At 39.9% G+C, this 25,379-nt stretch overlaps 1 protein-coding gene across 1 annotated transcript in view; it reads right to left on the bottom strand.

The window, feature by feature from the left end:
* Positions 1-25,379, bottom strand: part of LOC126267346 (E3 ubiquitin-protein ligase MYCBP2) — a 1,244,949-nt gene that overhangs the window by 185,166 nt on the left and 1,034,404 nt on the right. Inside the window, exons 49-51 of the mRNA XM_049972469.1 lie at positions 24,339-24,581; positions 17,268-18,146; positions 11,572-11,843 (exon numbers count right to left, since the gene is read on the bottom strand). Of these exons, the coding sequence (XP_049828426.1) occupies positions 11,572-11,843; positions 17,268-18,146; positions 24,339-24,581 (1,394 nt within the window). The remainder of the gene's footprint in view (positions 1-11,571; positions 11,844-17,267; positions 18,147-24,338; positions 24,582-25,379) is intronic.

The raw sequence follows: 25,379 nt of genomic DNA, 5'->3' as shown, positions 1-25,379 counted from the left end.
TTGAAAGTTGATCTGCATTCCAACCCGTGACTGGCCACAGGCCAGCTGGGTCACAAGCTTGTTGCGCCTACTGATGGATCACAGTACAGCGTGGGAGCTGCACTGTCGCATCATAACACAGAGGGTTTTGAACGATCCATTCCTCTTACCTTGAAGAGACTCAACTCAGCACACAAATCGACGAAGAGGCCCCCATAATTATTTTTGAAAACAAGAAGCTTAATGTGTTTCTCTACTATGTCAAGTTTCACCTGGTTACAGACCATAAATCTCAAGCCCCCCTCTACTGGACAAGACAGCAAACAGGCTCCAATGATGGGCTGTGTTCCTCAGTCGTTATCATCTACAAGATCAATCTTCACCCACCAGCTCAGCATGTGAATGCCACTGACCTCTCCAGCCTTCCTATGGGTCCTGATGACAAATCTCAATAGACAGTGAATGGTTTCCCTATTACCAGCTCTCACATCACCCACATGATCTGCACAGATCCTGTCCTTTCGTCATACATGGCAGTATATTCAGCATGGGTGACCAGATTGGTCACTGGCTCATGATCAGATCCTGTTCATGATTATTGTGTGCTCTGCCATAGATAGCCTACTGACTATGGTGTTGTTATATTGTCTAAAAAACACGCTGTGACACATGTGGTTATTTCAGTGCCCTTCAGATGGGACACGCTTTGCCTCCTGTACCATGGTCACTGGCGCATCACAAACAAAGATGCTGGCATGCTGAGAAGTCTATTGGCCAGGGATTGATTGTGAGATTAAACATTTAATTGCTGCATATTCTTAGTGTGCTGTTCATGTGTTCATGAGGCCACCCTGAGGCAGTGTTACTCTCCCAGACCGGAACTTTCACAGCCATGGGAACAAATCTACCTCAATTTTGTGGGCCACTTTCTGTACGCTGACTGGTTGGTGATCACAGACGACTACTCTGTTTCCAAATATAAAAAAATTGCCACCTTATGATGGCCATCGAAGGCCTTCCCCACACCTTAGTGACAGATAGACAGACAATGGCGCACAGTTTATCTCACAGACTTTTCGAGATTTTTGTGTGCAACATGGTATCCACAAGGTTTAGCTCCCCACCACCCTGGGGTCCACCCTCAGTCGAATGGGAGGTAGAACACCTCATCCAGTCTTTTGGGACGCAAATGAAGAAGTACATAGGGGAGGCCCTGCCTGAAGATGCAACCACCCATTTTCTCAGTTACAAGTCTACATCATTTGGTGAGAGGAGCCCAGCTGAATTGCTCCACAGGCACCCGATCTGCACTGTCCTCAACCTCCTACAGCTTGCCCTGCACTCTCCTCAAGCATCTCCGTCTCTGTGATACATGCTGGGGCCCCTGTCTGGGCTCACGCTTTTGTCGCCACAGGCACTGGATCCTGGTGGTTCTCCATGGCCAGCAGGGTCAGAGAATCTTCACACAGCAGTTGCCGAACAGGCTGAAGGCCCACCACCAAAACAAACTCCACCAATGTGGGGCAAAATAGCCTCCACAGCCCCCACACACGACTTCCAAGTCCTCCTCCTCCCAAAATCCAGGTCCCCTCATTCTCTGCCATCATTTGAGCCCTTATCTCTGTTATTGCCTCCCCCTCGTACACCAAGGCCAATCTTGTCAACTTTACCTTCCTCCAATGTCTGTTCTAGTCCACCGAGTGAGCATCAGGGGCAGGGTGAAGTCAAGCTACAGCAGCAACTGATGGCGTCAAATCCTGAACCCATCGTACGAGACCCTGGATGCCTCCATCAGTCCCATTTTGCCATCTGTGCCCCCCTGCAGCTGACATCTCACCTCCGGGCATCACCCTACGATGGAACCATCACTGTCAGGGCAATTTCCAGCCCTACTATCCAGTGCCATCCAACAGGGGGCTTCTGGCTTCTCCACAGATGCACCCGATGGTGGTGCAGAAATCATTGATGTCACTTTCCGGGCTGTTGCATGCTGCCTCACATTGGCAGGGACAGACACAAGAGGTTCACAATCTTCACAAACGCCCTGTTAAGGGTGCCATGGTGGCCAGGATCATAAAAAGATATAGGGTGCTGGTTTATCTTATTGCAGTTCAACTTCCCTGTGCTACTGCCTGGTGGCAGAGGTCCATCCGCCAGGCAGTGGCATGATCAAACAGTGATGGTAGCATCACAGTGAGGTCAGCACGCGCTGCCCATGGGCACAGCTACTTCACAACCAGACTAGCAACATTCTTATTATAATCCCGGAGTGCAGGGTGCTCTTCCTCATTGTGTTTGTGCGCTCACTTGACTCTGCTCCCAGTATGCTTGTTACTTGTTTCGACTCTGCCTAGCTACGCTCTCAGACTTTGTATGGGCCTTATGAATGGTGCTATCATTAAAGTGATTTGGTTACTCCACGCATACTGATTTTGGTGTGTTACTACAATATATCTCTTGGGTTACTTACCTGTCATTGCTAATGACCAGTCAGTGACTCTACTTGTATTAGTCTACAGTTGGTATGAATGATTAGAAGAGCATAGCCTCTCTGACGTTTTAAAGTAATATTGAAGCAGAAACTAGAATCCCACAATACAAAAGCTCATGCTACAAGAAAGGGAAGGAAATGTTTAATGCTGTAAAATGGCACTGTAATGAGAACAGTAATGTATGTCGCAGTAATTTCAGGATAACTATGATAGCTGGCCAAAGATGACTTTGTAAAAGTCTTTTGACCACTAGAACACAAAAAATTTCCTTGTGTTGGATGAGTTTCAACTTAACAAAAAGCAACACATTATTACAAAAAGAAGCATTATAAAAACTAATTATGATTTAAATGGACAGTGTTACATACATAGATAAACCTAACCTTATGACCACTGTCCACCTTGAAGTAAGATGTACCTGGTGGTGTTGCGGGCATGTGATGCGGTAACAAAAGTATAAAAGGTGCACACATACACAGGGGATCACCCTAGTGAAGATATGGGTTACAAATGGGGAAATCTATTGAGATGAGTCACTTGGCAAAGGGCAAATTATTATTATGCCTGTGAACTAATGTGTCAAAAACAGAGAAGCTGGTCGAATGTTCACGTGCTACCATCGTGAGCATCTACAGAAAAAGGTACAAGGACATAAAAACTACCACTAGGTGCTAAAAGGTTGGACATCCACGAGTCTTCAGATATGGTGGTTCAGAGGCTTATCTGCTCTGTAAAGTACGACAAGATAGCAATCTGTGGCATCTCTGCCGAAAGAGCACAATGATGGTGCATGCATATGTGTTTCAGAGCACACTGTTCATCATACATTGTTGAACATGGAGCTCTGCAGGACACCATCCCTACGTGTTCATATGTTAACCCAATGACATCACCAATTACGAGTGCAGTGGCATGGGACCATCGAGATTTGACCATTGATCAATGGAAACATATTGGCTCTTTGAGCGAATCACATCTTTCCAACACTAAGAAGATGGTTGTCTACACAAATGCCATCATCAAGGTGAATGGTGGCTTGAAATGTGCAGTGCACCACAGACACAGGTTGGTGGGAACAGTATTATGCTATGGGAGACATTCTCCTGACTGACATGGGACCTGTGCTAGTAACTGAAGACACACTGACAACTGCAAACAACCTGCATTCCTTTAAGCTTGATGTCTTTTCTGATGACATTATTGTCTTACAGCAGTATAACTATCCAAAATGTCCATGTCTTGGAGTCAGAACTATGCTACAATGGTTTTGGAAGCATTATAGTGAACTCACTTTGGTGTCTAGCCAACAAAATTTGTATACTTTAAATCCTATGAAACTCATCTTGGTCATTGTTTAGTACCATCACTGTGTACTCAAATCAGCAGCCCGTTATTTACACAAATTACATGACCTGTGCATAGAGATCTAATATCGCATACCTTCACGAACCTACAAACAAACTGTCAGATCCCTGTTATGCACAATCAGTGATGTATTTCATTCCAAAGAGGGATAGACAAGCTATTAAGCAGGTGATCATAATGTTCCATAAAAATATGGGAGAACTGCCCGGATACCAGTAACGTCCTGCCACGATATTTCAGCGCACGTGGTCATAATGTTCTGGCTTGTCGGCATAAAAGGAAAGTTATGTGTGTAATTGAAGATGTTATGTTAAGACAAACTCATGTTTACTCATTTACATGGGGCAGCATGTGAATGGGCACAGAATTATGCCACAGCTAAACTTTGGAATTATGCCTATGAGTATTAAATGTGCAAAGGCTACTGCACATGGACCTTATATAAACATACAATCATGAGTTCAGGAAGAAATACACATAACAAAGATTAAGAGTAAACATGTTTCCATTTTCCAGAATGAAATATTCACTCTTCAGCAGAGTTTGTGCTGATATGAAGCTTCACGGGAGAATAAAACAGTGTGCCAGACTGGAACTCGAACCTTAATCATTGCCTTTCATGAACAAGTGCTTAGCCAACAGATCTACCTGAGCCAGACTCACAACATATCCTCACAGCTTTACTTCTGCCAGTACCTCATTTCTACCTTCCAAACTTATGCTTATGCATGACTTGCACTCCTAGAAAGATGAATATTACAGAAACATGGTATAGCTAAAGCCTGGGGAATTATTTCCAGAATGAAATTTTCACTCTTCAGTCAAGTTTGCACTTACAAGGAACTTCCTGGCAGATTATAATGATGTGCTGCAGATGCATGGATATCTCGTCTGGTGAAGCACTGGCTTGTAAACAGCAAAGGTCCTGGGTTTGAGTCCCAATCTGGGACACAGTTTTAATCTGCCACAAAGTTTAATATTAGTGCATACTCCACTGCAGGATGAAAATTTTATTCTGTAAATACAATCACAGGCTTTGACCAAGCCATGTCTCTCCAATATCCTTTCTTGCAGGAGTGCCAGTCCTACAAGTTAGGCAGGAGAACTTCTGTGAAGTTTGGAAGGTGGGAAATGAGGTACTGGCAGAAGGACAAGTGTGAGGATAGGTGCTCAGGCAGTTGGATAGGTGCTCACTTCATAGAGCACTTGCCCATAAAAGGCAAAGGCCAGATTCGAGCTCAGTCCAGCAAACAGTTTCAATTTTCCTGGGATTTCATGTTTCTTTATTTTATTATGTGTATGATAATTATTGCATTTTGATGCTTGTTGTGTTTTGGATATTTCTGTTCTAACTGAGGTGCTCCTCGGCATCAGATGGTGAGGGACATATGCTAATGGATATCATGCCTTTTAGAATAAGCGCCATCCCAGAGCAATCAACCACAGCATCAAAAAGGGGCTCAGAACAGTGGTCATTGAAGTTGCAGAAGGGGCACCATTGATGGAGATGTTACCACTAGACAAGCAGTTAAGAGAAGAATCTAAGAAAAGGTAGCATTTTCCACTTTTGTTGTAATAATTTTATTGGTTCACAACTAGTTTCAGCCTTCTAGGGCATTCTCAAGCAATTTTGTTATTCTATTACATTACCTCCACAAATATAAATATAATTAGTGAATGTAAACATATTGGAAATATATTTACTTGCAGTAGGAAATTAATATACTGAAATGGCAGCTTCTTTAAATCTGTGTCTTCCATTCACATTGGTTGACGTAAACTGTCTTGTTGGTTTGACAGTTTGTCATTTACAAAGATATTACAGTGATTAAGGAGTAAAGCTATGAATATTATAAACGTAATAACAATTTCAAATATTATGACTGTATATCTATCTGTGTATATGAGTAGAGTTAAAAATAGTAAGAAATTAAAAAAAATATGGAAAGTAAAATACAATAATATATTTTGAAAGACATGGCAAGGTAAGATGAAATTTTAAATTAATAAGATGCACCACCAACGCAACAATCTATTTAATAAGTCAGGGATTTACAAAACAGGATGTGATAATTGTGTCCAATTATACTTTAGGCATACTGGTAGAAACTTTTGGGTATTGTTTGGAGCACATAAAATCTAACAAGAACAATACATGTACCTTTGCACTTCATCTCCTAAACGATAAAAATCCATTCAAAAACATTAATGAAAAGCTTGAAATTTTGCAGTGCACTAAGAAAGGGAATCAAATGAACATCTAAGAAGAAATCAAAATTTTCTGTCTTTTAAAAAAGCTTTTCACATATACTTCTCAATGAGAAAACATATCTACAGAAAAGAAAGCTCAGTAACTTCAGTCACATTCAGCTAGTGAGCAATCAAAAATGATTTGGACAATAAATTAAACAATGGAAATTCCATGATGGAATAATGACAATATTAGAAAAGGACAGATTGCTAATCACCACATAGAGATGTTGAAATGAAGACAGACACAAAAAAATACTATGAAAAACATAAGTTTTCAGCATTCTTCTGAAACACACACACACACACACACACACACACACACACAGGCATTCAAGCAAAAGCAGCTCATGACTGTGTGCATATAGTCTATTTTAGAAGTCCTTCTGGCCAAAAACTAACATGTCTAGCAGTCTTTTTGTTGTGCTAGTCTGTGACTTCACATCTCCTTGTCTCACCTCGTATTTTAATGTTTTTATTGTATTTTATTTTCTATATTATTTTATTTATTACTATTTTTTATATTCAAATGCACATATAGATGTACATTCATAGTATTTCAAATTATTATTCCATTTATTCCTTGTTAAGCTTTTCTCTTTGATCAATGTAATATCTTTGTAAATGTCAAGCTGTCAAACCAACTAAACAGTACACATGAATAGAAGACACATATTTAAATACACAGTCATTTCAATACACGTGTCTTAATTTTCCATTGCAAGTTAACATATTTCTGTTAAGTTTATACTCATATCATTACATTTTTATTTGTGGAGGTAATGTATTATTTTCTATTTCAGGGTGTATACGTGGACAAGAAAAAAAAAATTCCCGGATTTTTCCTGGATCTCCTGGTTAAAAATACATTTTCTCCCAGGTGAAAATACACTTTTTCCATGTTAAGTGACAGTATACTTTCCGTCGGGACTGTAAAACTTATCAATCCTTTGAAAAGATATGGTTTTATACATCTGCGTAGAATTTCTCAGCACTTTAGAAAACAAAACTCAAGGGGAACAAACACGTTTTGGAAAGATCTTTGATAAGCAGCAACATGTACACTGCAAATTTTCATATTACGGAAGTATGAATTCAAATTCCACCAACAGGAATAGTTAATGGTTTAAGTTGCTATACTTAGTGTTGCTACAAGAAAAGCAAATATAATCGCATATAATATTTGTCTCTAAGATTAATAAGCTACAAGAGAAGCTAAGCTTCCACATATAATGTTGATCTGTTTAGTGCATGTTACACTTTAAGATACATCATACAAATACGCCAGCAAAATTTTTAATATCGATATAGGTCTCTGATCTTCTGGGCTCAAAAATCTTCTACATGGCTCGTCATCAAAGAGTTGATTTTTAAATGAGAGAAAACGCTCTGTGATTTAAGAAATTCCTCGTACATTTGCCCATAGTCCATCTTGCGCAAAAGAAAATCTATTTTGAAAATAACGATTTTCGAACCACAATTCGCAATATTTTCCTGCGACCTGTTAGAAACAGATTCATTTCAGCAGTGGCCAGAGAGTGCCAGGTAAGAGGCATCACCGTGCTTGCGCAGCTACGATGATGTAGGAAGCCAATATGTTCGACAGCAGAGGATACTCCAAGAGCATCGGAATATCATGAACCAACTAAAATGCATAGTTTGCCTTAAAGTGCACATTTATATGTCCAGATTCCCAATGACTTAGGCCTCGACCTGATATTAAGCTTTTCGGTATGATTTTCGGGACGTAAATTTTCTTGGAGTACCAGTACTGTATTATCTCATGTTTGGTTCTTGATTATGGCATAATGTCATAAGTGCAAGAAGATGAAAACGAGCACCTGAAATGCAGTGAACAGTTAAAACTAGCCAATAGTGTGGAATTAAACACTTCATTTCAAATAAATTTACTGCCTCAGAGGAGATCTTAATAAAGGCCACATTTCTTTAGAAAACCGAGAAAAATACCTTTATTGTTCTGCAAGGCGACTGATGCTTGACTGTCAGAAGGTGGAAATAAAATAAAATCTGAAACTAGTAACATATTTAAGCTTTCCGTAATTATGTGAATGTATTTTAATTAACTTGATACCTCCCAGCCACAGAAATCCGTCTTGTTTTCATTTGACGTGAGAGCAGTAAACAAAGGGGAAACAGAAAAATCACTAAATGTAAACACGGGTCAAGTGGAGACTACCCCCCACCCCCACCCCACTATAACTCAGACTGCTCTGTGCATGTCTTTCTGAAGAGTCTGATACATAAAACATATAATTTCGAGGAAATGTAAGACACGTTATTTGGTCTTTAGTGAGCCAAAGTGCAGTGCCACACCTCTTCAAACAATATTCTTATACTGCACGTCACAGTATTGCACTCTGTGGAACTCAAACATGTATATTTTGCAATGCATTCCAGCAAACTATTTCAGGACAATTGAAATTAAAATTTCCTGTAGTGCCTCTCCTGCTCCCAGTTGGCCAGTTTGACATCTTGTCCCTCTAAAAAATTAAAAAATAAAAATATACACAATTAATACTGGATGGGATTATTTGTAACCGGGCGAACAAGAACTATTCAGAAAATCTGGCCTTTTTATTGCCTATTAGCTAATAACTTGCTCTTCTGTGCGACATAAAATTAAATGTAGGATACCTAAAACCAGTAAAGACAAGAGACAGGCAAGACAGTACACATTTCTTCAGTCCTTAGATCCTAGCGATTTTTCTCTCTAATCTTGCTGCAGCTTTACATGGCGTGCTTTCCTTTCTGCGAAAGAACTATTACCTCATCAAAGTCCATCAAACGTTTTGCTACATGAAAAATCGAAATGTCGCCTAATACTGAAAAAGCTGTTAATACATATAATACCCAAGACTGGTGTGGTTTCTCGATCTGATTACGTCTATTTTGTCATTGTGTGCTGGAAAAAACAAAATAGGCCTTTCTAATATTGCAGCAATTGTGACACACGCAAAATAAGTGAGACTGTTTTGGCAATAATGATCATTTTTATAGTATGACAATATAATTCACGAAGTACCAATATGAAATACCTATTTGGCCTACTACAATCAAAAAGCTTTATATTTCACATTCCATTCGTATGCTCCAATTTGTCATGAACGAGACTGACGAGGATTCCCCTGGCAGAGACATCACGTACACTATGCACGCATTCAAAAGTCAACTTATAATTCTTTCATAAATCAACTTAGAATGTGTTAAAAAATGTCCAAAAACCAGCAGGGGTGCGTTCCAAAATCGTATGAATAAGTGATAGACTGACGTGCGCTGGATGCTAGGTGCTTTGTGAAACCAAGTTTTTTCTCTCAAGAATATAAATTTGTTCCCTCCCCCTGAAACTGCCGCCCGGTTCAGATACCACAGTTTGCAGACCCCCCCCCCCCCCCCCCCCCCCGCGCCACTAGATCCGTGACTGCTGCCCACGTGTAAATCTGGCAGCTTGGGCGCGCCAGTAAAATTTTGCCGGGTACCCCATGAGGGTGGTTGTTGCTGCTGTTGCTTATAGAGCCACAGCCAACAGCCACATTTCTGTAGCCTTAAGTGGGTGAAGGCATTACTCACACGCGACTCAACTGCGCGTGTGCATGAGCTCACTCATAACTGTTTAAATGAATCTAATGTAAACAGTTGTGACGTCACGCTCATCGGAGGAAATTTATTGTTATTAAGCATTGCATATACTTCCTAAGGTCTTCGACACATTTTGCTGTTTGCAGGCGCTTGTATGTGGCCTGTGTTATTTTATATGATGCATTTCCTTTGCAATTTTACTTTTATTTTATTTTATTTTATTTTCTCTCGTTCATGTTTTAATGCCGCAGTATTATTCTGCAACAGCAGCATACAGTAATATCCTTTGATAGAGTATCGGTTCTTACCAGTCACAATTCTGGGAAAAACTGGGAATTTTTTAGAATTCCAGGAACGAAAAATTCTAAAAAATTCCCAGATGAAAAAATTCCCGGGTTTTTCCCAGATCTCGCGTTTGTCCCGGGTCGTATACATCCTGTCTTTGTACAGATTCACAAAATCACGTGAGAATGGCTTATAAGACTTAAAGTAGTTGTGAAGTAATGAAATTATTGCAGTAAAAGTGGAAACTGCCACCTTCTCTTAATAAATCCATTGTCTTGGTGCCAACTACGAAGAAAATAGAATGTAAGAGTTCAGTTTCTAATTGCCTGTCATAGGACTCACATTTGGAGATATTGTAGTTACTGTCTGCTATTATATAGTGTGGTGTTTTATGTAAAGAAAGGTTGTATAACACTTGAACTTTGGGGTTTTAATCTATATAATTATCCACTGAAAAATCTCTTTCAGTTTGGTATATTTTACTGTTGTTGTTGTTGTTGTCTTCAGTCCTGAGACTGGTTTGATGCAGCTCTCCATGCTACTCTATCCTGTGCAAGCTGCTTCATCTCCCAGTACCTACTGCAACCTACATCCTTCTCAATCTGTTTAGTGTACTCATCTCTCGGTCTCCCTCTACGATTTTTACCCTCCACGCTGCCCTCCAATGCTAAATTTGTGATCCCTTGATGCCTCAAAACATGTCCTACCAACCGATCCCTTCTTCTAGTCAAGTTGTGCCACAAACTTCTCTTCTCCCCAATCCTATTCAATACCTCCTCATTAGTTACGTGATCTATCCACCTTATCACCTTTTACTGTATTGCTGCTGAATATATGAGTATGTTGTTGATGAGGGAATCTGGAGATGGATCCAATTTTAAGTAAGAGAAAGCTATAATTAATTATTGAAGCACTAATAAAGCGAAGAAGACTTTAATGTCAAATCATTACCAAATGATACCTTTCAAAGATCAGTTCAGGTGTGCCTCAACACAACAAGTGCAGTCTTCAGTGAGCACTACAACATAATTCACAACCTGTCTGCAAATTTATTTCTGGAGAGAGAACTGTCATAAATGGCTATGATGGATGAACACTATATTAGGCTCAATTTCATGGAGTGTGTCAACAGCAAATCAAACTGATATTCTAGGTATTTCCGATCACTTGGTCTGTTTAGCAGGCTCATCAAGATTATTACAAAAGAATTCAGAAAACACACTAAATCATATAAATGATACTTTGGCTCACTATCAGCAAACAAAATATGTTTTCTCAAGAGACAATTCAATCTGCACTGAATATTGAAGAATGAGATTTTCACTCTGCAGCAGAGTGTGCACTGATATGAAACTTCCTGGCAGATTAAAACTGTGTGCCAGACTGAAACTCGAACTCGGGACCTTTGCCTTTCGTCGACAAGTGCTCTACCATCTGAGCTACCCAAGCACGACTCACGCCCCATCCTCACAGCTTTACTTCTGCCATTCTACTGAATATTGTAATAATATATGTATATATAAATATTTTTCAGAGGAAATTGTTGCTGTTATGGACAAATAGAAGAAGCATTCTTAATACATGGCAAATCTGTTTTACTCACCTATCTTTACTTTGTTTTCTAGACCGAAGATATTTGTCACGACAAGTATCACACACGAGATACCAAGAGCTACCACCAACTCCACCATCACCACAGTTACCAGCCCATCCCATGCAGAAGTTGCCACCACTGTTGTAGCCCATTCCTCCAGCAGGACCACCACAGCCTGGGTGAGCCTGGCGCATATGGTATGTGACTGGGTGTGGGAATGTGTTTCCACACAACTCACAAACAGTTTCACGTTCCACTGATGGCCCAGCACCAACTGCAGCCTAAAGAATAAAAGCTAATTAATTAACACAGTCATTACTGGATAAAATAAGAGGAACTGCTTCACTTGCAAGTGCAGGCTTGCTATGGAGGGAATTATCATTGCCATGAAATAGGAGAATGAAGACCAACCACATGATGCCTTTTAGGTGTTTGTAATGATTAAGAATGTTACTTATGTTGACAAATGGACAGTAAGTATATCACTATGAAACAAATTCTACAATTTCCATGTATTTAATTATGTGATAAATGCATGGCTGACAGGATGGGAACCATGGTGAAACTGTTAATGTAAAAGTAAGTAAACAGGCAAAAGTAAACAATATTGTTTGAAACAGATTGCTTTCAGGTCTAGTTGGATTTTGAATTCAATGTCATTACAAATTCTTCTGATTTTATATCAACATGACCAACATCAAATTGTTATTCATGATGAATTATCACAAACAGACAGTCATATGCAGACAGGAGTGATTTAACCACAGTTGAGTAGACCTTCCTTTAAAGTATGGAGACTTTTGTTGTTCTACACTGTGGCTATAATTTATGCTCACCACATTACTACACCTAGAAGTCATTTGTTCAAAGAGGAAGGCTGTTCTGTAAATGAGAAGAGAATTAGAAACAGAGCGTACGGTAGGACTAGACGGTGTCCATTTTAAGGGACTATTGTGGTATTCACCTTGATGAATTTAGTAACTATGAAAACCCTAAATCTGGAAGTGTATTTGAACTCCTCTCCTCCCAAATGCAAATCTGATGCCCTAGATCTATGGATCAGGATCAGGCTTCTGCTACCCATACATAAACAAATGCCAGCCAAGCCATAGGACAGTGCTTAGAAACAATGATTCAACTGGTAGCATTCAGGAACTATGCTTATCAAATGCACATTATCTAGCTTTCTCTTTCAAAACTTAAACGTTAGGAATAATTATGTATATTAAAAACAAAGATTCCAAGACTTACCAAGCGGGAAAGCGCCGGCAGACAGGCACATGAACAAAACACACAAACACACACACAGAATTACGTGCTTTCGCAACTGGCAGTTGCTTCGTCAGGAAAGAGGGAATGAAAGGATGTGGGTTTTAAGGGAGAGGGTAAGGAGTCATTCCAATCCCGGGAGCGGAAAGACTTCCCTTAGGGGAAAAAAAGGACAGGTGTACACTCGCACACACACACACACACATATCCATCCGCACATACACCACAGCGGGACCCACCTCCTCTTCCTCAAAATCACCCTCTCCAAACCTTCCAGGAATTTCTCACTTCCAGCCTTGCCTCTCAATCTTTCTTGAAAAACCTTAATCCTACTCCCAACATCACCACAGCCGAATCCCAGGCTATCCATGATCTGAAAGCTGACCGATCCATCATCATTCTTCCGGCTGACAAGGGTTCCACGACTGTGGTACTTGATCGTCGGGAGTATGTGGCTGAGGGACTGCGTCAGCTTTCAGACAACTCTACATACAAAGTTTGCCGAAGTAATCCCATTCCTGATGTCCAGGCGGAGCTTCAAGGAATCCTCAGAACCTTAGGCCCCCTACAAAACCTTTCACCTGACTCCATCAAACTCCTCACCCCACCGTCACCTCGCACTCCTACCTTCTACCTACTTCCTAAAATTCACAAACCCAAACATCCTGGCCGCCCCATTGTAGCTGGTTACCAAGCCCCCACAGAACGTATCTCTGCCTACGTAGATCAACACCTTCAACCCATTACATGCAGTCTCCCATCCTTCATCAAAGACACCAACCACTTTCTCGAATGCCTGGAATCCGTACCCAGTCTGTTACCCCCAGAAACCATCCTGGTAACCATTGATGCCACTTCCCTATACACAAATATCCCGCACGTCCAGGGCCTCGCTGCAATGGAGCACTTCCTTTCACGCCGATCACCTGCCACCCTACCTAAAACCTCTTTCCTCGTCACCTTAGCCAGCTTCATCCTGACCCACAACTTCTTCACTTTTGAAGGCCAGACATACCAACAATTAAAGGGAACAGCCATGGGTACCAGGATGGCCCCCTCGTATGCCAACCTATTTATGGGTCGCTTAGAGGAAGCCTTCTTGGTTACCCAAGCCTGCCAACCCAAAGTTTGGTACAGATTTATTGATGACATCTTCATGATCTGGACTCACAGTGAAGAACAACTCCAGAATTTCCTCTCCAACCTCAACTCCTTTGGTTCCATCAGATTCACCTGGTCCTACTCCAAATCCCATGCCACTTTCCTAGATGTTGACCTCCATCTGTCCAATGGCCAGCTGCACACATCTGTCCACATCAAACCCACCAACAAGCAACAGTACCTCCATTATGACAGCTGCCACCCATTCCATATCAAACGGTCCCTTCCCTACAGCCTAGGCCTTCGTGGCAAACGAATCTGCTCCAGTCCTGAATCCCTCGACCATTACACCAACAACCTGAAAACAGCTTTCGCATCCCGCAACTACCCTCCCAACCTGGTACAGAAGCAGATAACCAGAGCCACTTCCTCATCCCCTCAAACCCAGAACCTCTCACAGAAGAACCCCAAAAGTGCCCCACTTGTAACAGAATACTTCCCGGAACTGGATCAGACCTTGAATGGGGCTCTCCAGCAGGGATACGACTTCCTAAAATCCTGCCCCGAAATGAGATCCATCCTTCATGAAATCCTCCCCACTCCACCAAGAGTGTCTTTCCGCCGTCCACCTAACCTTCGTAACCTCTTGGTTCATCCCTATGAAATCCCCAAACCACCTCCCCTACCCTCTGGCTCCTACCCTTGCAACCGCCCCCGGTGTAAAACCTGTCCTATGCACCCTCCCACCACCACCTACTCCAGTCCTGTAACCCGGAAGGTGTACACGATCAAAGGGAGAGCCACATGTGAAAGCACCCACGTGATTTACCAACTGACCTGCCTGCACTGTGATGCTTTCTATGTGGGAATGACCAGCAACAAACTGTCCATTCGCATGAATGGACACAGGCAGACAGTGTTTGTTGGTAATGAGGATCACCCTGTGGCTAAACATGCCTTGATGCACGGCCAGCACATCTTGGCACAGTGTTACACCGTCCGAGTTATCTGGATACTTCCCACCAACACCAACCTATCCGAACTCCGGAGATGGGAACTCGCCCTTCAGTATATCCTCTCTTCTCGATATCCGCCAGGCCTCAACCTCCGCTAATTTCAAGTTGCCGCCGCTCATACCTCACCTGTCTTTCAACAACTTCTTTGCCTCTGTACTTCCGCCTCGACTGACATCTCTGCCCTTAACTCTTTGCCTTTAAATATGTCTGCTTGTGTCTGTGTATGTGCGGATGGATATGTGTGTGTGTGTGCGAGTGTACACCTGTCCTTTTTTTCCCCTAAGGGAAGTCTTTCCGCTCCCGGGATTGGAATGACTCCTTACCCTCTCCCTTAAAACCCACATCCTTTCATTTTTCCCTCTCCTTCCCTCTTTCCTGGGTGTATGTGCGGATGGATATGTGTGTGTGTGTGTGCGAGTGTACACCTGTCCTTTTTTTCCCCTAAGGGAAGTCTTTCCGCTCCCGGGATTGGAATGACTCCTTACCCTCTCCCTTAAAACCCACATCCTTTCATTCCCTCTTTCCTGACGAAGCAACTGCCAGTTGCGAAAGCACGTAATTCTGTGTGTGTGTTTGTGTGTTTTGTTCATGTGCCTGTCTGCCGGCGCTTTCCCGCTTGGTAAGTCTTGGAATCTTTGTTTTTAATATATTTTTCCCATGTGGAAGTTTCTTTCTGTTTTATTTACATCGTGAATAATTATGTATAGTTCATATATTATGTGGAAGTTTTATGACACTTAGTAATTTTTGTTATAAAAATAGCATTTTCACCATTATCAAATGAGGAAAAAATTAGTATTTTTCATTTATTGATACTTATGACATTAGTAATCTGTGATAATTAATGACATTTCAAACAGAAAACAGGGCAAAGTATTTAGAAGACAATGGTGTGGAACCCGTACAATAAAGCTGCTGTACGAACACAACTACAATGAGAGCATGAATGGAATTCTGTAATTTTATACATTATAAATAACATGTCATACAATGTGTGTAATCCATATATGATTAACACTGCTATCCTTTATCAGATTTTTGGAACTGACAATCATTTACTGTACACGAGATTACATGGATATACAGAATAATAGCAAGCATGTATGTAATATTATTGAGTTTACTGATTAGCATTTAGCTTTTTAGTAGTGATTTGCTACAGTTAGCTTCTAATGTAAGTATCAATTTTAATTTTAGAATAATTAATAACTTCTCCTTATTGTTATGACTAAAAGGACCTACTCATTTAGTATCTAATGTCAGTTCCTCTTATGACACTTCAGATGATTACTGAACATAATATTTGTAAATTATCACCATCCATTTCGTCTCAAACCTTTTGGGTCAAATTGAAGCCGGATAGTGGTTCCACAACCGATAACTGAGATAGGGAACCAATGGTCAGAAATGCATATTTATTACATTATGGACACAGCACAACAACAACATAGCTCAGAGTAACTGTTCAATGTGATGACTGCCAGTCTTAATACATGCATAGCAACGCATGAAGTTCTTACGCATTCTCTCGAAGATCTATGGTGTCTGTTGTACTAAGCAACAGGCAGCTTGGATCCAAGAAGGGGTTTCATACACTGTCTTTACATAGAAATAAACTTCTCCCAACTAGGATTATGCCTGTTGGTAAGCCATTCTCTGTACACCTGTGCTGCTTTACAGGCACTGCCACATTGTAAATTAAAGGCATGTCTGCCACCTCTTGTGATGAGTAACATTCCATTTATGGTTATGTTTCATGCACTGTTCACAACAACACACCACACCATGGACACATCATAAGCTGCCAGACACAATGGACAACTGACGCCAGGGATAGCAGTCCGTGGGTGGCACAGGTTAACACACTAGTGTGATGCATGTGGTCATCACATGACACACATGAAATGAGCAAGTTGTGGGTACATTTAGTCTGTTTGGTAGTCAGGGATGTTCGCTGTTTATCATCCATTACCTGTTTCAGGTACAAAGACACCCAGGATATTTGCAAGAATGTGGCAGAACTGAGTGCACCATTGTAATACATGCACTGAGACTGGCAGTTGTTGCTTTGAACAATTAACTATGAGCTATGTTGCTGTTGTGCGGTGTATGCTGTGTATTGTCATAACACAATAAATATGCATTTCTGACCACTGGTCCCCTACCTCAAAATAATCGGTTGTGGACTATCATCTGTTTCAATTTGACCCAAAAGTTTTTAGATGCCCTGCATATAAAAGTACACTGCATTAAGGACCTCATAATTCAAAGACATACATAATCAAATACTAATTATACACAAAGGTTCAGGGTACTTACATCCCCAAGAATATTCAGTCTTGAAGATAAAGCATTCTTCTTGCGTCCTGCTTTCCTTTCAGTATCAGATCGACCTTCCCTACCGCTATGAGTAGGCCTGTTTGACAGTGCAGAACCTGATGTGCAGATCTGTCGTTTCACTGGTCGTATAGGAACTGATGGACTAGGGAGCATAAGCTGCTGTTGGAATGCAGGCAGGCAACTGGCACTCAATTCTTCCCACAGAAATACAAGTGATTTAAGAGCTGGAGGTAAGACAGCAACTGTGTGAAATGTGGTTTCTGGCAGAGCTGCAAGTTTTGAACCTTCACCTCCAGTAGCCGAGGGTGGTACAGTACTTGTCTCCTCCTTTATAGCGTTTTCTCCTTGTAGCAGTGGTTCTGACGTCTGTTGTTGTTGTTGTTGTTGTTGTTGTTGCTGCTGCTGTTGCAGCTGAAGTTGCTTTTTGGCTCTGTTCCTATTTGCATTAGCATTGGCAGCAGAACGTGTTAGAGTTTCAAGAGTGGATGGTTGTATTTGTAAATATGTCCCTGCTGTGCTAACTTCAACAGAGTGCCTTTGGCGTGCTCGTTGCTCTTTTGTGAGCTCTGACTTAGGTCTGCCATCTGATCCTGGCCCTCCAGCACCTCCTCCTCCACCACTTCCAACAGGCTGCCGTGTTACTACTAAGGCACCTTGCTTAGGCAGACTTGGATGAAATTTCAGGAAAGAAGCGCAAGCCATAGCATCATGTACAATGCCTTCATGCCACAGGAAAGCTGCAAAAATTGCACGCATTGCCTCAGCTACTGATGGGCTCACAGCTTCTTTCACTGGCTCTTTGCTGGTCAGTGTCAAGCTTGGTCGATGATGATCACGATTAACAGCACCCAGAGGAACCTGAGGAGCAAAAAATAGTTATTTGTCTTGTATTTATAAAATTAACTTCATGAGTTTAGGTGCCTATACTTAAAACAATAAGCATCTTTTTAATCTGCAAATAAATTATTTGCACCATGAGACTTATCTGCGTCATTAGAACTGAGAAGCAGTTCTGTTAGAATAAAGATAATACCAAATAGTATAATGTACTGAATTTATTGCATTCCAGCATACCTACAGTATCTTCTATTTTACTTATTACTGCCTCTCTAACTGACTGATTTCATTAATCATCTAAGAATTTTTTTTCCAAATTATATTACAAAAAATATTTTTTATTAATGAAAAATAGCCTATAATGAATGACATTACTTACAGACATATAAAGACAGCCATTAAAGCTCATAATAATGAGTTACAAAATTTTGAAAATCACTAACAATACTCATACACTCAACTTTGACTAAAATATCTTGAAACTTGATGTCATTTTTTAGTTTCTGTGTAGCTGTGAAGTCTAACCATTTACTTCACAAAGCTTTCCTGTGGACATAAATCTAGACTGCTTTTAAAGTTCAAAGTAAGGAGTTAAAAAATTCTGAAGATCACCAATAATAAAATCCAAGTATACTTGTACACAGGACTTCGACTAAAATATCCTGAAGCCAGAAAACATCTTTTAGTTTCTGTGTAACTATGAAGTCTAGCCATATATTTCACAATGGCTCCCTGTGAACACAAACCTTGGAGGAGCTGGCTGGAACACAGGGGATGTATTTATCTCCTACCTCCGGTGAGCACTTGTCACTCAACTGACAAAGTGCAACACTTTCAGTCTCTAATGAAGTGACATCAAATTCTTCATTTTATGAGCTGCTAAATTCAACATCAGACTCAGCATCACTATAATAATTCTATTCCGAAAGCACTTCTTAAACAACAATAGAGGAGAGAGTCTGAAAGCATGTATTTTGTTATCGAGAATCCAAAGCTGCACACAGTAAAGAAGAAATCTGGTAGTGACCAAGTCAAGCAAAACATGACAGCCTGGCTGCAAATGTAGTACAAGATGCTCTCTACTCAGGGTTTTATGTTAAGGGGTTAATGTTTATTCTTTGAGTAAACCATTGTTTCTCTCTGAGCAGAGTGAGGAGACTGTCTTTGCTTCTACAATGAAGGCTTTCTTGAGCAGTTGTCTTAACTGCTGGTAAATCTTCCATGGTCATCGCCCATAAAACTTTTCTGTTTCTGATGTATCATTCAGAGCTGAGTTGAACATCTTCATATGTGCTACTGGTTCCACTAGCAAGACTTAGCAGAACCAGGAGTACTTCTGAAGATGTCTATCAGAAATCTGGATGAAATGCTATAAGCAAGAAGTTTTATGTATCATAGTCACACAGCCCAGAACATTCAGCAGCAACTAAATACCTTTGGTGTTTGTTTTCATGAACATTACATGACAAGTCAGAAAACAGATTAACAGGTAAAATTCAGTGACGTTCAATAGTATAGCTAAATAAATAATGCTAAAAGGATCAATAACAATTGCCAACTACCTACACAAACATCTTTAAACAAACACAATATCTGCACTGTCTGCACCAATAAAACAACCAAGACAGACTATAATATTTACATGGGGACAGGTCACTACTCATCAGATAGAAGAACCTCTGAACAAGAAACAGACATTTAGGAGGAACAACAAATTACTAAGCTTTTGTACAAAGTCCTTCTTTAAAGCTAAAACACACACACACACACACACACACACACACACACACACACACACACACACACACACACACAGAGGCATATGAGCACACACTGCATTGAATGTGTGTCGATTTTGTGTGTGTGTGTATGGGGGGGGGGGGGGGGGGGGCATTTGTATTTGCTTTGAAAAATGACTTTTATAAAGCTGCCACTGACCTTTCAATGTGTATGTCTATTACCCAGTTCTGCTCCTCTTTGGTCAATACTGACCTATTCTCGCACAAATATCAGAAGATTTTTTGCACTATTATTGCACAAACTAAGACACACAGCTCAACTACTAGGTAGCTTCACAGTTTCAATGAACTCCAGTTAGACATGTCAGTAAAACGGAAGAGCCCTTATCTGTTTTGCTCCAAAACTTAGTGGGCTAATTACTTACTATCCTCACTGGGTTTCTGTCGTTTTTGAAGATTCTCCCCCCCCCCCCTGCCCCCCTATATATTTTTTCTTAGGTTGAAGTAATGGAGATCCATGTGAATCATAATATCTTCTATAAAAATGTGAACCTAACTGAATTGCAAATGTGAAATGTGTTGGATGTTGTGTGTTACTAGCTAGGGAAATTTAAGTTTCAAATGTATACAAAAGGCAGCATGAAATCCAAATAGGTCTTCCCAGAGGTCAGTTTCTATCAATTTTCCCATTTTTTTGCAAATAATTTGTTTTAGTATTATGCAACCATGACTTATTAAATGGATGGTTTTGCAATGTTCATACCTTCTTTGGCATTTGGATTATTACATTCTTGCAGAAGTCTGAGGGTATTTTGCCAATCTCTTATATATTGCATACCAGGGATAATAACTTTGTCATGGCTAGTTCTCCCAAAAGATTTCAATAATTGTAAGGGAAAATTTTCTACTCCAGGTGTCTTCTTTTGACTTAAGACTTTCACTACTCTATCAAATTCTTCTTACAGTATCACATCTTCCAGCTCATCTTCATCTAATTGTTCTTACCTTTCCCTAACATTGTCCTCAAGTTTCTTTCCTCAACATAGCCCTTCCACATATTCCACTTGTCAGCCTTCTTCTCAACTGCTGCATTCTGGCTTGCCACCAAAGCTCTTGATCTTCAAACAATAGCTTTCCCTTCCTCCAAAGACTCCTTTAATTTTCCTATAGGTGGGATCTATATTTTCACAGTTATGCAAGCTTCTATAGCTTTGCATTTCTCCTCTAGTCATGCCTCCTGTGCTATTTTGAACTTCCTGTCATTCTAATTTTTTTTTATAGTCCGTTTTGCCTGCCTCATTTGCTACATCTTTCTATTTTCTCCTTTTGGAAATTAAGTTCAATACCTGTTGTGTTACCCATGACTCATACTGGTCCTTGCATTTAGGCCAAGTTGTTCCTCTGCTGCCTATACTGTTTCTTCTCCCAAAGTTACTTACTCACATTATGCTGCATTACTTTCCTCTGTTTGAGTCAAGTGTTGCCAAAAGCCCCATTTGAAACCCTCCGCAACCGCCAGCAACCACTGGTTCTCTCAATCTATTCAGGCCCCTTCTCCTTAATTTCCTACCTTACTGCAACGTCTTCTGGTTTAATCTGCAGTTCATAATGAACACATTATGGTCACAGACCACATCTGCTCCTGGAAATGTTTTGCAGTTTAAAATCTGGTTTATAAAGCTCTGTCTTGCCATTATATAATCTATATAAATCTTCTGGGTTCTCCAGTTCTCTTCCATGTGCACAACCTTCTTTCACTATTCTTAAATCAAGTGTCAGCCATGATTAAATTGTAATTCTACCAGTTGGCTGCCCCTTCCATGCCTTTGGTAAAGTCCCTCTTCTCCTACTATTTTTACTACTCTTCCTCTTCTTACTTCCAAATTCCAATCCCCCACCATTGTTACATTTTTGTTCTTTTTAATGAATTGAATAATTTCTTTTGTCTCAGCATACTTTTTTTATTTTTTCAGTTTCCCCATAATACATGAAGCTAGTATATTGAGTAGGTTCGTGGCTTTATGTCTACCTTGGTTACAATAATGCTTTCACTATACTGTTCATGGTAGTTCATCTGCACACCTAGTTTCTTATTTGTTATTAGTCCTACTCGTAAATTACTTCTATTTGATTTTGTGTTGAAAACCCTGGACTCATTTGATATGTCACCTCCACTGGATGCAGAAAATTGACAGCACGATACATCACTAAACTAATTAGTAATTTGTTCCCCAAGCTACTGTAGTACTAATTTTATTTCAATAGATAAAAAGGGCAACAGAGCCTTTATATGAGTGTGCGACAGGCTTCCGAACACTTATGACTTCTTTTTTAATTGGGTCCTTCTTTTACGATGAATTGAAATTAATGTGTTAAAGATATTGTAAATACTAAAGCTTTGAAGTAAATATTCTGTAAATACTTTTTATTAAAAATTGAATAACTAATTATACGTTTTAGTACTAAATGTGTGACAATAAATGCAGCTTCTATATATGTTTCTGTTTAAATCCTAAAACAAAATTAATATCCCAATTTTTTTTTTTTTTTTTTTTAAATACTGGCACTGGATTAGCTCGTAAGTAATTTCAATGTCAGGTGGCGGTGCAGTAGGTGGAGATCAAGGTTTCATAGGTACAATCTTCCTTGGCTAAGTACTATGACATGATTGTTAAACTTGTTTAATTTTAAAAATTTAAAACAATATTTAAATTTCAGGATTTTTATAGAAGTGGGAGGAGAGGCAAATGAGGGGGAGGTGCTTTATCATCAAGTTTTGTGTTAGATTAATATTATACAACATTCATGAAAGATTTCATTTTGTAATTTGTATTTGTTTTAAAAATGTGTGAATAAAATTGCATTATTCTTAGGCAATCAGTAGATTTCATTCCTCTTCCAATCTAATAAGATTGCAATAAGTATGTAATCATCCAATGTCAGATAATTAGCTAATATCTCATCAAAAAGCTGACTTATAAAATGTCAAGATGTGGTTTCCACTACAGAAGTTATTAATGTTTTTCAACACCCTCCATAACAAACCAGTACAGGCCACGTAGTTAAATTAAAATAAAAATATCTCATGCACAGCTACATAAGCAATTATCTCCTGATTTTATAATGATTTGCAACTTGTAGGCAGGTCCAATTAAAAAGCTAAATGCCAGGATAGGCAGTACGAATAACAGTAAACATCTGTAATTACAATGGAAAATCGAGGATAGAATGTAACAAAAGTAGCCACTCACCATATAGTGGAGATTCTGAGTTACAGATAAGCACAACAGAAAGACTCTCACATTAAAGCTTTCGGCCATAAAGGCCTTAACATTAGACACCCCCCCCCCCCCCACACACACACACACGTAAGCGCAACTCACACAAAAGCAACTGAAACCACACTGTCAGGCCTGAGACTGCAGTTGTGTTTGTGAGTTGCGTTTGCATTTGTGTGTGTGTGTGTGTGTGTGTGTGTGTGTGTGTGTGTGTGTGTGTGTGTCTAATGTTGACAAAGGCGTTAATGGCCGAAAGCTAGCTTTAACTTTGAGAGTCTTTTTGTTGTGCCTATCTGTGACTCAGTATCTCCGCTATATGGTGAGTGGCTACTTTTCCTTCTCATAATATTGTTACATCTGTAATTACAGTTTTAGAGTGGAAACTGCATGAAGTATTCTGTGAAATATACCAGTAGGAACTGTTCAGTTATTACAGCTGTTAGGGTTCTATACGAGCATGACTACGACTTCGTCCCTTTATTACACACTTTTTTATCATGTAAAATCTTACTACTAACTTTGTTATTTCAAAAAATTGGGAATTTAATTTTGTTGGAACAGCAGAAGTTTACAGCACAAGACTACTTTGTCACTAGCTCCTCCTGCTCACTCTTGGTCTAAAATTTTATTGCTTTACCTGTTTATCCCAGCTAAACTGCATGGAACAGAATTAGACCATTTAGTCTGTGTGATTTGCAGTGTTAATCTTACACATTAAAACACAAACCATATTGAAGTTTGTTCCAATTCAATCATCATAATAGTATGAGGTAAGGAAAAGGGGGCAGGGAGTGTAAGGGGGAGTGAAGATTAAATACAAAAATTTAAAAAGGGAACTTATTCAAAATATGTTAATTAATTTTCCAGTTATTATAATAGAAACTGATGTTATGTTGACCTCTTTTTCAAAAACATTTGCATTTCAAAATAATATATACTGACATAACATATAAGTAGTGCAGAACATTTACATTCCCAGGTCTTAAGTATTGCTCTATAGTTAGTAAGGTCTCACATTTGCTCCATTGTTAGTAGGTTTCATTTCTTAAGTTTTGAATTGCCTGATATTAACCATTCATAGAATTTACATGATATTTCATACTTTAATTTTATCCCTTGTGTGTATGATTTATAGTTGCCACATTTTTATTTCGTTTCTATCAGAACTCAAGCCACAACATTTTGGTAAATTTTACCTGTGATGGAGCGGGTGACATTGCACGTTTACTACTCCGGCTCTTGCTGCTAACAGAATTGCGATCTTTGCGTGAAAGTTTAGGTGAAAGGCGTTCCTCCTTTGAAGAACGACCACTGGCACCAATGGTAAAGTGGCTTTTGATGCTACTAGGTGCACTGCCACTTCCACTGCCACTATCTGGACTTGTTTGAGTGCCTGTCTGGGTCATTGCCCTAGGGTTTGGTGTGGAACACAGAGAATCCTGAAACAATAACATTTTTTAGCTTTAATAAGTACAGATTTTAAAATAAGGTTATTATAGTATTTTCACCAATTCTGGGCTAACACTACTTGATAGTGGCTAATACAACACATTTAATTCAATCTATATTAAAAGTAAAACTTCTATATTCATTCATCTCAGTATAGGCATTAGTACAATGTTTAAACTAAGTCCTAATGAGAGGTCAACTGAAGCACCACTATTCAGCCACAGGTCTCTGTCCCTTAAAGTCTGATGCTTTACCAAATAGTTATTATATTTTAATAGCCACAGAATAAAAAGTTCTTAAGGAAAGTAAATATTTTTGTGTGCTTTACAGCAGTACAATTACCACTTTAATCTGAGATTACTTTAGGGCAGGGCTTAACAACTGGCCGGTTTTGAGCGCAAGTACTCGCATTGCTCAGGCACGTGCTCGCGAGCAGGTGCAAGGTCGCGGAATAGGGAGGGAGGGGAGGGAGGGGAAATGCGCACGCACGTTTGAATAGGGTCGCAGCGTGCCTATTGAATTCGCGCCGACTGTGTAACGTTTAAAGTACTATGATCAGCTCTAACAGTCACTTTGCTGGTTAAGAATCATGTCAAGTCGTCGTTGTGTAGCCCCGACCATGCTTTCGCAGTTCAACCACCATTGGGAGGAATTGCATCTGTTTAAAGAAAAAGATGGTGTTGCAAAATGTTTAGTATGTCACAAAACGCTGAATTCTTTTAGGAAATTTAATTTGCAGCGACATTATATGTCGTACCACACGAAAAGCGACATTATATGTCGTACCA

The sequence above is a fragment of the Schistocerca gregaria genome, chromosome 4 (assembly GCF_023897955.1).
Source record: "Schistocerca gregaria isolate iqSchGreg1 chromosome 4, iqSchGreg1.2, whole genome shotgun sequence".
Taxonomy (NCBI): domain Eukaryota; kingdom Metazoa; phylum Arthropoda; class Insecta; order Orthoptera; family Acrididae; genus Schistocerca; species Schistocerca gregaria.
This window is presented reverse-complemented; position numbering and strand designations above follow the sequence as displayed.